This window comes from Brassica napus, chromosome A6 (assembly GCF_020379485.1).
Source record: "Brassica napus cultivar Da-Ae chromosome A6, Da-Ae, whole genome shotgun sequence".
Classification (NCBI taxonomy): Eukaryota; Viridiplantae; Streptophyta; class Magnoliopsida; order Brassicales; family Brassicaceae; genus Brassica; species Brassica napus.
In genome coordinates, this window is record NC_063439.1 from 15,487,546 (window position 1) to 15,498,074 (window position 10,529).

A 10,529-nucleotide genomic window follows, 5' to 3' on the forward strand; every position below is an offset into this window, starting at 1 on the left:
TTTTTGAAACCAACTCTGTCTCTTCGCTTACCCTAGCAACCACAAACTTAGGAAACTGGCCACTCATCAATCCTTCTTTGTAACTTAGTTTTACATTTACGATCCAAGACCCACCTCCCATTACGTGACAATAATTTTCCAACTCTTGCTCTTTCGACTTTCACTAATTTGATTCTATAAATAGTCATGTCTATACCAAGAATTTCATCACTCACACAACCTCCTTACAAAAGCCAGTAAAAGACAGTCCAAGAGAGATGGATACAGTGGGAAAAGAATTGCTGGTGTAGGAGATAAGAAGAAAAGTTTTGCCCACAGCTCCATCGCCAACACTAACGCACTTTATAATAATTCGTAGCTGTTGTTGTTGTTGATACTGGTGCTGCAGACACAGAAGCTGAAACTGATTTGAGATATGAGAATAAGACTCTCTGATTTAGCTTCTCTTTCTCTTTTTGTGCCCTTGGTTAAGTGTAGAACGAAACTGAGACTTGTGAGGAAAAGCTGAATGATTTTGAAAAAACGTGGAAGAAAGGAGTCAACTTCAGTTTGAGATGTCACGTACACAAAAGTATTTTGAATCCATAGACTTGCTTTTTATTTTATCTTCTGTTGACAATTCTTATGTCCCATTTTGTTCAATATGACATACAAAACTCAAAGGTCCAACCTTTTTCAGCAAAAGATACAAAGTATTATAGAATAAATGTAGTTTATGTGTTGGTGCGAGGTCACTAAAACGATACAGTTAGTATGTTAAATCATTATTAAGGTTGTATAAGCGTATTCTTTTAAGAAACACTTTGGAATAAACGAATTAATTGGTACGAGACTGTTGACTATTTAAAGTTATCAACAAAAAGATCCGATGATGTAATATGATATTCATATTTGATTTCTTTTCTTTTTTCTTATAACAGAGGATAGCCAGCCATACAATTTTGGTGTAAGAAAATAGATCAATTAAAAAGTGGAGAAAACAATTTGTTGGCGCGTAAGATTTTCACTTTTTAATTTTATCACTTGCTTTTATGTTAATATATATAAATGAAATAGCGTTATTTAACGAATTAAGTTTGTTCTTTCAATATATATTTTTTAAAAATGGTTATGTTTATACAATGGATAGACCACCAAGCATCATCATTAACAAGAAAAAAAGGCAAGTCAATCATTATTATCGTGTTTATGCAAAAAGAACATAATTAAAAATTATGATTTCTTTCTTTCTAACATTCATAATGTATCTTTATGCAAAACTAGAGTTCAATCACCCTAAAAACGTGTAAGCAAATAAACGAAATAATATTAACATGTTTAAAGATTTAGTTCATTTTTAAATCAAAATAACATTAACATTCATTTTTTTTTTCTATTACAACTTTCATTATTTGTTCCACTATATAATCAATAGTACATACTACTGAGATGAGACATGCAAGGAGTTTCCAAACCCCAACCGCTGGAGCTCTGTTGAAAGTAACCGACATTGAAACTAAAGCTGCCACTGAAACCACATTCTACATAAACCTAATTCATATTATTCTCAAAAGATCCACCTTAAACAAGAAGTATGTACTACAATGTAATGAAAAATGGTCAACGGTGGCAAGTGGTTGACAATGCAAAGGAACAATACATAGAAAGGATTATGCAATTTTCCATTACAAAAACCCTTATGGCCTTTACAACCTCAATAAGTTTGGTGTTTTAATGTTATGTAGAAGAAAAATAGAAGAAAAGAAGAATCAACTATAGAATAAAGATAATATGAATTCAAACTTCACACCAAATCCACGGAACATGTTGGTTTCTTCTACACTTAAACCATCACTTCAATGCACATATTGGCAACAGTTTCAAATTTATGGATCAAGCAACCAACATAAATTTTCATATGTTCCACATTTTTACTTAAGTGCTTTGAACAACTCCTTCATCACTTCCTTTTTTTTTTGAGAAAATCTCCTCCATCACTTACGAACTGAAAATATAGCAATACATCTTCACAAAGACTATGTACAAAAAAACACACCAAAATAAAAATCATAAATCATTTGTTCTCCAACTTGCATCAAAAGCTAAATACACTTTCAAAATAAATTCTAAATATCACGGTTCATTACATCACACATAACTCCCAAATAAATAAAATAGTTATATGGAACAATCTGGTGACAAAATGAAAACTGATCTTTTACAAATCAAGTTGCACCAAATTTTACAAAAATATAAATGCAAAGTAATTATTCCCGCCCTGTGATTCTCAATTAATACATGAACTAGGTGATAACCCGTACCCTGCGCAGGGCGAGTAGATTTAAAAGTATTATAACTTTTAATATGTAGACATAATAAAATTTAAAGTCATAGTAAAAAAAATATATGTAAAAAAGTACGGGTTATAGCTAAGAATTTTAGTATGTAATATAAATTTATATGCGATGGACTTTAAAATTAAATTGTATATTTTTTTGCATAAAGGTAAATTATAAATATAATATTAAATGAAACATAAGCAATTGTCTAATAAAATATAAAAGGAACAATGTATCAGAAAATAAAAGAAAATGAAAAATAGAGACAAAATAACTGTTGTCAATACTGTCTTCAAAAGTCTTCGTTTGCAATCCTATTATGAGCAATAGCAAAGAGATCATCTTGAGAAATTAAAAATATTATTTAACAAAATATGTGAATGCATGTATTACCTCAATCGTAAAGCATCAATTTCTGGAATACCAGTGGGGTCGAAGACAATTTTGGAAAACCGATCAATGTTAGTATCCTTCTTAAGTCAGCCTTATTATGAAGGATGAAGTTCTGGTCACGCAAACTTAATTTCACAAATATTTACATGTGATATTTGTAGCCTTCTTAAGTCGGCCTTATTATTGACGTCAAATAGGTAATAAAATGAAGTTCTGGTCACGCAAACTTAATTTCACAAATATTCTCCGATCGATTAATGTAAGTATTTCAATTCTAAGAATTTTGTTTCCTTGAATACGTTAACATTCTCATTTTGTTTTTCTATAATGTATTCGATCCCGTGATCAAGTCAATTGTGTTTCTTTTAAAATTTGAAGCATTAAGTTTTGGGAATAAAAAAAGGATTTTCGTTGACTTGAATCTAAAAGATCATAAAACGATTTGAAGCTCATATTAGTTTTTCAAAACATTATGATAAACATGGTTAACTTGTTGCAGGGTTAGATATGAACTGCAATACTGGTTATGATATTTTCATACAAATCGACATATCAAGCTAAAAGAACTAATTCAAACCGTAAAGAACAGATTATAAAGAAATTTAAAGAACCAATTATTTACTCAAGCGTAAATGATTATAAACACACGTATATTTTATTGCCTTATTTAAATGAACCAATTCCAAGTTTTTGAACAAACAATAAAGTCTCTTTTTGAATGGTAATAATATGTTGCCTTATTTAAATATTCTTTTTTTTTAATCCGAATGTAATTTAATGTTGATCGAAAATCTTATACTATAATGTAATGACCAGTGGCATTTGTTTGTAATTAGTCTAGTTGAGGAAGGGCTTTTAAAAAAATAAAGTGAGAATGCATGTGGTGATGACACTTAGAAAATAACACATATGTACTAAACATATGAAGCCAAAGTTATTTTTTATGAATGTTCCGATTTTATTGGCAGATGTTAAGCTAAGACCTAGACGTGGTGATGCAAGAATAGAATTGTGTGCAGCTTACCTTAAAGGCCCATAATTGTGAGCCCAAATGTAAGAGGCTGAGGAAATTGTTTAAGCAGATAGACGAGAGACTGCCCAAAACGTGTATATGTTCTTCCGTAGCCACCCACCATTCTCTTTGACAAATTAGTTGTTAAACGAAGAAAATGGCGGAGTTGCTTTTGAGTTCGTCGGCACAGTCTTCTCTCAGACCCAGAGGGATCCTCTCGTTCAATACCCCTTCTGCTTCACCGATCCGAAGTCTCGCCTTCACTAGTTCCAAAGGTTTTCATCCTTTAGCGTTCAAATCTGCTCACCAAAGGTTGATCACTTCTATTACTGTTAACTGCGTCGATTCGGGAGCCAAAGCTGTTGAAGTCGAACCTGTGATCGGCGGAGGAGGAGGTGGTGGAATCGGAGGGGACAAGTTCGGCGGGGGTGGGGGAGGCGGCGATGATAATGACGAAGGAGAAGCCGGCGGGGAGGAGGAGACGCCTTTGCCTTTGTCTATGTCGCAGAAGTTGACTCTTGGTTACGCTTTCCTTGTTGGAGGTCAGATTCGCTTTTTAGGGTTTTAGACTTAATTGGAGTCAGCTCAAGTTGATGCTTTAGAGGTTCTGTTTTGAATTGGCTTATGATTTTAACTATATGAGTTTTGTAAGTCTAGTGTCTATCTGTGTATGCATATCTAAACAATGAACTTGACTTATTGAAAAGTATTCAATCTGTTAAACTGTAGCTTATGGCTTCAATATGTCTGAAACTTGATGCAGTTGGTGGGCTGATGGGTTATCTGAAGAGCGGTAGCCAGAAATCGCTGCTTGCGGGTGGACTTTCAGCTGCTGTTCTGCTCTTTGTCTTCCGTGAGCTCCCAACTAAACCTGTTCTTGCTTCAACCATTGGTGTGGGTAAGGAAAGAAAGAGGTTTCCAGTAGCTTGCTATTTTTCTCCGTGAATGAAACTAATACTCTCTCATAACGCCTGAACTTGTTTTGTTAAAAGTGATGGCGGGTGCATTAACGTGGGTGATGGGAACTCGGTACATGGGTTCCAAGAAGATATTTCCGGCTGGAGTCGTGTCCTTCATGTCTTTCATTATGACCGGAGGATACATACATGGCATCATGCGCAGCCTTCACTAAGCAGCAGCCGCACCATCACTTAGCTTTGCAGTTGTGTCTAAACGTTTTCTCGGGTTTAAATTGGACTCTGTTTTTTTTTTCTGTTTGTTTACTTATGTAAAAGTACGCAGCTTTGTATTTGTTTTGTTTGAACCGTACCAGAAATAAGAAAACTACCCAATGTTTAACTTTCTTATTTCTGATGGATTTAGTGGCCAGAATCCTAACTCATAGGTTGATGATCCTGACAAGAATTAAATCGATTTCTCGATTGATGTCCCATTTTGCTATACAACAGACAAGAACTTTACAAATTGTTGCGTCTTTGTGATCATAGACGTTCTTTGAAAGCATGACAATAACTGATATTTGAATTAATAACACATGTATTATTAAGCAAGTATAAGATAATTATATCCGTCTTAAACTTAGAAACATATAAAATTTTCTGTTTAACTCATAAACTCGAGTTAACTAGGGATTTCCATTCCAAATAGCTCTCAACTATGTCTAGACCACAAAGCTCCTTGACAACGGGCATTGAAGCTGGAACTGGCAACTGAAACATTAAACTCGGACCATCCTCACCCTTCCACATCCTTAGCTGTTTCCGCGCTTCTTTAATCGCCTCTCTTGTAGCGCAGTGCACCGAAGCTGCCAGTAGCAAAGGAGGCTCTCCTGAAGCTGTATTTACATACAAAAACAAAATTACTGAAAAGTTAATTCCAAGATCTTCAAATGTTTTTTTCGTGTGTAAAAACTACGGACCTTTAGAAGAGAGTACACGCTTTTCATGGCGTCCACTATTCATCATCTCAACGTTGAACTGTCTTGGGATGGTGTCTACAGTCGGTATCTTGTATGTCCATGTGCTGTCTGTCACAAGGAGTCCTTCTGAATCGGTTATGTACTCTTCAAGCATGAAAAAACCAAGTCCTTGCACAAAAGCTCCTTCAATCTGAAGACCGAATAAAAAAAAATAATACCATCACACAACTGTACTGTAAGTGAAGAAGAATAAATGTGTGTTTGTGTGTGTGCTCTCTATTATTATTATTTACCTGTCCTAAATCGACAGCCGGATTGAGGCTTTTTCCGGAGTCATATAAGATATCTGTCTGTAGAACCGTGGTATGTCCGGTCAAAAGGTCTACCTCAACCTATATTGATTGATATACCAAAAGTTACTCGATTTCTATATTCCAAATTCAGAAGATAAATTGGGAGGAGAATACTAAAGAGAGAAGCTTACCTCGCTAACTGCAACACCATAGTTCAGGTACTTTGTGGGTTTTTCTTCTGGAGTATACAAGTCACTAGCTGATAAGTTCACTGACTGAGCATATGCCTGCGTTTATACATAAGAATCAAGAATTAATGAGAGAGAAAAAAAATCAAGAAGCAGTCAGTGAGTCTTTAAAGAAAAAAAGAAGAGAAACCTGAGAAATCAACTTGTTCCAGCTGATGGGACCATCCGATTTCTCCATTAGAGGTTTCAATCTCTTGACTAAGGTTTCGCAGCAGAGACGAACAGCTGCGCAGCTTCCCTCAGATGTTGTGCTACCTCCTGTAAAGTTTCCTTGGACCATACTCAATGTATCTGATTGTACAACTCTTATCTTATCCAGTAGCTCTTCAGTTGCACCACATTTGAGCAAACCAAGAGCATAGCTAGTCATTTGCTTCACCTTTGTCCATAAACCTTGTCCTAGCTCGATCCCACCAACCTCAACGACTATTGTTCCATCGCTCAAAACGCTTACTCTCCCTGGAGTTGCAAACATGGAAACCGGATAAATGATTGGAACTCGAGATATCCCTCGTTTTCTCCATATGTTAAACTCGTTGAACATTCGGACAATCGAAACCCGCTCTTCAAAGTTGGAAGATACACCCAGCTTATCCCACATGGAAGACAAAGTATACTCATGTGGCTCACCAGCAGCATCCTTGTAGAAGAGAGCTAAGCTCTCATATGTATGGAGATTAATATTTCTTATGGTATCAGCCTCCAAGGAGAGGCTAGAAGCTACATTTTCTATAATGGCTTCGGCGATATAGGTACCCTGAACATCCCCTGGTGCTCTCATGATTGCTTTACTTACCAGGTTCGTTTTGCAAAGTTTGATGTCAAAAGATATGGCTCCCCAATTGTACTTCTTCAACGCCCCAATGATATTCGATGGCATCAATATGCTAAGACCAAGAGTTGCTCCTGCATCAATTAGTATTTCTAGCTTCAAAGCTGTGATCTTCCCTGTGGATTTGAATCCAACGCTGTAGGTTATCTTCATTGGATGCCTCCCACCAGTCATGATCATATCGGTCTTACGGTTTACATATGTCCGCACAGGACGCTGCAGTTTATTAGCAGCAACAGCGCACGCTGCTGCAACCTGAGACGATGGAAAAGCTTTTTGACGTTTCTTGCGTAGAAAGTGAGTGAAAAGAAGACATTTAATTAAAAACAAAAAAACAAAAAACTTACCGGCATTGCTTTGACAGCTTTTCCTCCAAAGCCTCCACCGACACGTCTGGCTATGACGCGGACCTTGTTTTCAGGGATGCCTAGGCAAGTAGCGACCGTGGAGTGTACGTACTGAGGGATCTGACATGAACTATAGACTACAATGGAGTTGTCTTCATCTGGCACTGCAAGAGCTGTTTGCGTCTCCATGTAGAAGAAGTATTGCGACCCAAGTCTTATCTGTTTCATATCAAAGTATTTTTTCTTTTTTATTTTACAAAAAAAATGTGAAGGAGAGAGAGAGAGACTAGAATCACAATACATACTTGGGAGCTGAGAATTTGATGATCAGCTTCGGACATTCCTTTTAAGGTGTCTCCAACTTGTTGTGGATATAAGAAAGGATAAATCTCAAACATGCTAGATTTCTTAACAGCCTCTTCCACAGACAAGATTGGTGGTTCCATATCCTCTGTTTCGTAATCAACTACTGCAAGATTAGCTGCAGTATCTGCATGCCTCTGCGTATCCGCAACCTGCAAAAGAAAAAATATATATTATGTGTGTTTGCTAGTGTGATGGAATGGAACATAACTTAAAAAAACTCATTGTTGACACAAGACTTACCACGAGTGCGATGCATTGGCCAACATGAAGGGTTAACTCATCTGCAAATAAGGGCTCAGTGAAAGACGCAAACTTAAAACCCACATTCTTTCCACTTTTAGGAACATCCTCGCAAGAAATGACGGCAACCACTCCATCAGGTACCGAGTTATCCTTGAAACGAATACCTTTCAACTTAGCCGATGGCTTTGTGCTGTAGATGAAAGCTCCATAGAGGCAGTTTGTGGGCGCTGGAATGTCATCCACATAAACAGCCTCCCCAGAAGCTTGAAGTGATGCTCCAGATTTAGTAGCAGGATCACCAACCGGATAAAATTCTTTGTCTATTGGAACATGTTGTGAAGAAGACAGCATTGGCTGATCCAAGTGGTGCCCAGGTTTCTCTAAGGAGTGAAAGAAGTTGAAAAGAAAGCCTTGAGCTAAGCTTGATCTATAAGCAGGATTGCTTGTACCCTCTTGTGGCTTAACGATCTTGCCAAGTAAGGTAATAGCTTCATAGAGAACATTGTCAGTAACTACTTTCCCAGAGAGAAACTCCTCAACTTCCTTACACCTAATGGCGTGTTTGGTCCCGTAAGCTCCAAAGGCCAGCCGACAGTTAATAATCTCCTTTGTATCCAAATTCACTTGAGCTAGGAAAGCAGCATTCAAGTAAGCCAGAGCGCTTCCCAGCGGACGAGGTGCTGCTCTGTAGGTTTCAAAGACCACATCTCCAGAGTTTCCTTCATGATGCCAAAACGGTATTTCGATACTCAAAACCAGATCATAAGCATCAAGAGGAGGTCCCTGGAGAAACTGTTCAAGTGTTACCTTCTCCAGTCCTCTCGACAAGCTCATAGTGTTAACCGATGCCCCAGCTGCAACAAGTATAGTGGCAATGTCAGAAGGAAAGTTTTTCCTCTGAGCCATTACAAGGTTTCCTCCAATGCTGGCAAAGTTCCTGATAAACCTGGCAGCGATCTTCTCCATATGAGCAGCGAGCTTCCCAAACATGTGAATCTCTTTTAGAGCAGCAATCACTTTAGATATTGTTGCCACAGCTCCTATCTCAACCCCATTGTGACTTTCTCTTATCTCTCTCATCTCGGCTATTCGAGTAAGGTCCACGTATTTATCGTAACTCCCCTCCTTTTCATCCTTGTAGTATCCTGTGCTAGTATTACCAGCAACTAGCTTCATAGAAACTACATCACTGTTAGCCTTACAAGCTCCCACTATAATTTGAAGCTCCTCAACACTCTCCGGGCTACACCATTTAAGCGTTCCAGAATCAATACACTTAATCTCACCATCCTTGAGAAACTCTGGAAACGTACAGACACGCTTCTCACTATCAAAGCGAGGCAAGCTAGTTTTCTTACAGAAAGAGTTGAAGCCAAGATCCTCAATGTCTACATCAGAAGCAAAGCTCTTGCAAGCATCAATGATTGGACGGTATCCGGTACACCGACACAAGTTCCCGGAGACAGCTTTCTCTGCTTCAACAGCTGTAAACTCAGAGGCAGAAGATTTAGAGTCTAAGAGAGCAGAGAAGAGAGAAACAGACATTCCCGGTGTGCAGAAACCACACTGAGAGGCGTGAAAACCGGAGAACCGATTGTGAATGGAATGGAAACCGTCTCTGCTGTTTCCAAGTCCTTCTGATGTTGTGATGCTGCAATGGTTTACGCTGCAGAGGAGTGTGAGGCAAGAGCTGACTGTGAAGTCTTCCACGCTTTTGAGAATAGGATCGTATTTGGAGAGGAGAACAACACAAGCACCACATCCTCCTAAACCAAGACAATATTAAGAACTGTAACCAAAGAAAGAAGACAAAGGGTAATGAAATAATAATAATAATCACTCACCTTCGCCGCAGCTGAGCTTGACGCTCTTGAAAGGAGTCTGGTAGCGGAGGAACTCTAACAGAGTTGTTGAAGGGTCCACGGACGAGAGTTCAAGCTCGAACCTTTGTCCATTAATGGCGAAAACCAAGCTCATTCTCTCTCTCTCTCTCTCTCTCTCTCTCTCTCTCTCTCTTTCTTATCTCTCTATCACTTCAAGTGCGTACTAGTATATATTATTCTGACTACTGCTTTGTCCACGTATAAAAGTGATATATATATATTACCGACTAAATTGACTTTTCTTATATTTTATTTTCCTACACTTGTGTTACGTTTCCAAATGGTAACCATAGGAGATGCCCACTAAAAGAAACAATCTATATATATATATATATACAAATCTTTAACAGAAAAAAATATTATCACGTTGCAAATATAGATGCTTTCCCACCACAAAGTCTAAATTATGATTGGTTATTTATTTTGATCATTTTTAGGTCTTTTATTCCTTGATAATAAAAAAATCAAAATGGCCACAAATGAACACCTTTAGCAAGAGAAATTAATTTGATACTTAATAGTGCGAAAACTGTATGTGGATTCTCACATCTGCTAAAAAGAACAAGATAAGCTCTTGTTCCATGACTTCCTAGGATCCAAGACTGAAACTTTAGCATCCATTTCCAAGACTGAAACTTTAGCTTCCACTTCCATGGCTGACCACTTCCAAAAAGAACAAGATAAGCTCTTGTTCGATTATTTCATCGAGCTTCGA

The 10,529-nt window shown here is 37.5% G+C and overlaps 2 protein-coding genes across 2 annotated transcripts; one reads left to right on the forward strand and one right to left on the reverse strand.

Annotated features, from left to right (window-relative positions):
• The first annotated feature begins 3,773 nt into the window (after nt 1-3,773).
• Nucleotides 3,774-5,030, forward strand: LOC106410246 (protein FATTY ACID EXPORT 2, chloroplastic). The gene is made up of 3 exons (XM_048734846.1): nt 3,774-4,265; nt 4,487-4,621; nt 4,716-5,030. The coding sequence occupies exons 1-3, from the start codon at nt 3,881-3,883 to the stop codon at nt 4,853-4,855; spliced, it is 660 nt and encodes a 219-aa protein (XP_048590803.1). The 5' UTR covers nt 3,774-3,880; the 3' UTR covers nt 4,856-5,030.
• Nucleotides 5,031-5,202: 172 nt separating this feature from the next.
• LOC106410244 (indole-3-acetaldehyde oxidase) lies at nt 5,203-9,986 on the reverse strand. The gene is made up of 9 exons (XM_013850729.3): nt 9,776-9,986; nt 7,929-9,697; nt 7,628-7,837; nt 7,323-7,541; nt 6,274-7,230; nt 6,087-6,182; nt 5,896-5,994; nt 5,603-5,792; nt 5,203-5,518 (listed from the first exon to the last, which is right to left on the reverse strand). The coding sequence occupies exons 1-9, from the start codon at nt 9,906-9,908 to the stop codon at nt 5,292-5,294; spliced, it is 3,900 nt and encodes a 1,299-aa protein (XP_013706183.2). The 5' UTR covers nt 9,909-9,986; the 3' UTR covers nt 5,203-5,291.
• Nucleotides 9,987-10,529: the final 543 nt, after the last annotated feature.

Excerpts from the sequence above, each read along its gene's own strand:
- LOC106410246 (XM_048734846.1), top strand. The coding sequence starts at position 3,881 with ATGGCGGAGTTGCTTTTGAGTTCGTCGGCACAGTCTTCTCTCAGACCC. Across the intron at positions 4,266-4,486 it reads TTACGCTTTCCTTGTTGGAG|TTGGTGGGCTGATGGGTTAT; the intron begins GTCAGATTCGCT and ends AACTTGATGCAG. Across the intron at positions 4,622-4,715 it reads TGCTTCAACCATTGGTGTGG|TGATGGCGGGTGCATTAACG; the intron begins GTAAGGAAAGAA and ends TTTTGTTAAAAG.
- LOC106410244 (XM_013850729.3), bottom strand. The coding sequence starts at position 9,908 with ATGAGCTTGGTTTTCGCCATTAATGGACAAAGGTTCGAGCTTGAACTC. Across the intron at positions 7,542-7,627 it reads ATCAAATTCTCAGCTCCCAA|ATAAGACTTGGGTCGCAATA; the intron begins GTATGTATTGTG and ends GATATGAAACAG. Across the intron at positions 5,995-6,086 it reads ATGGTGTTGCAGTTAGCGAG|GTTGAGGTAGACCTTTTGAC; the intron begins GTAAGCTTCTCT and ends CAATCAATATAG.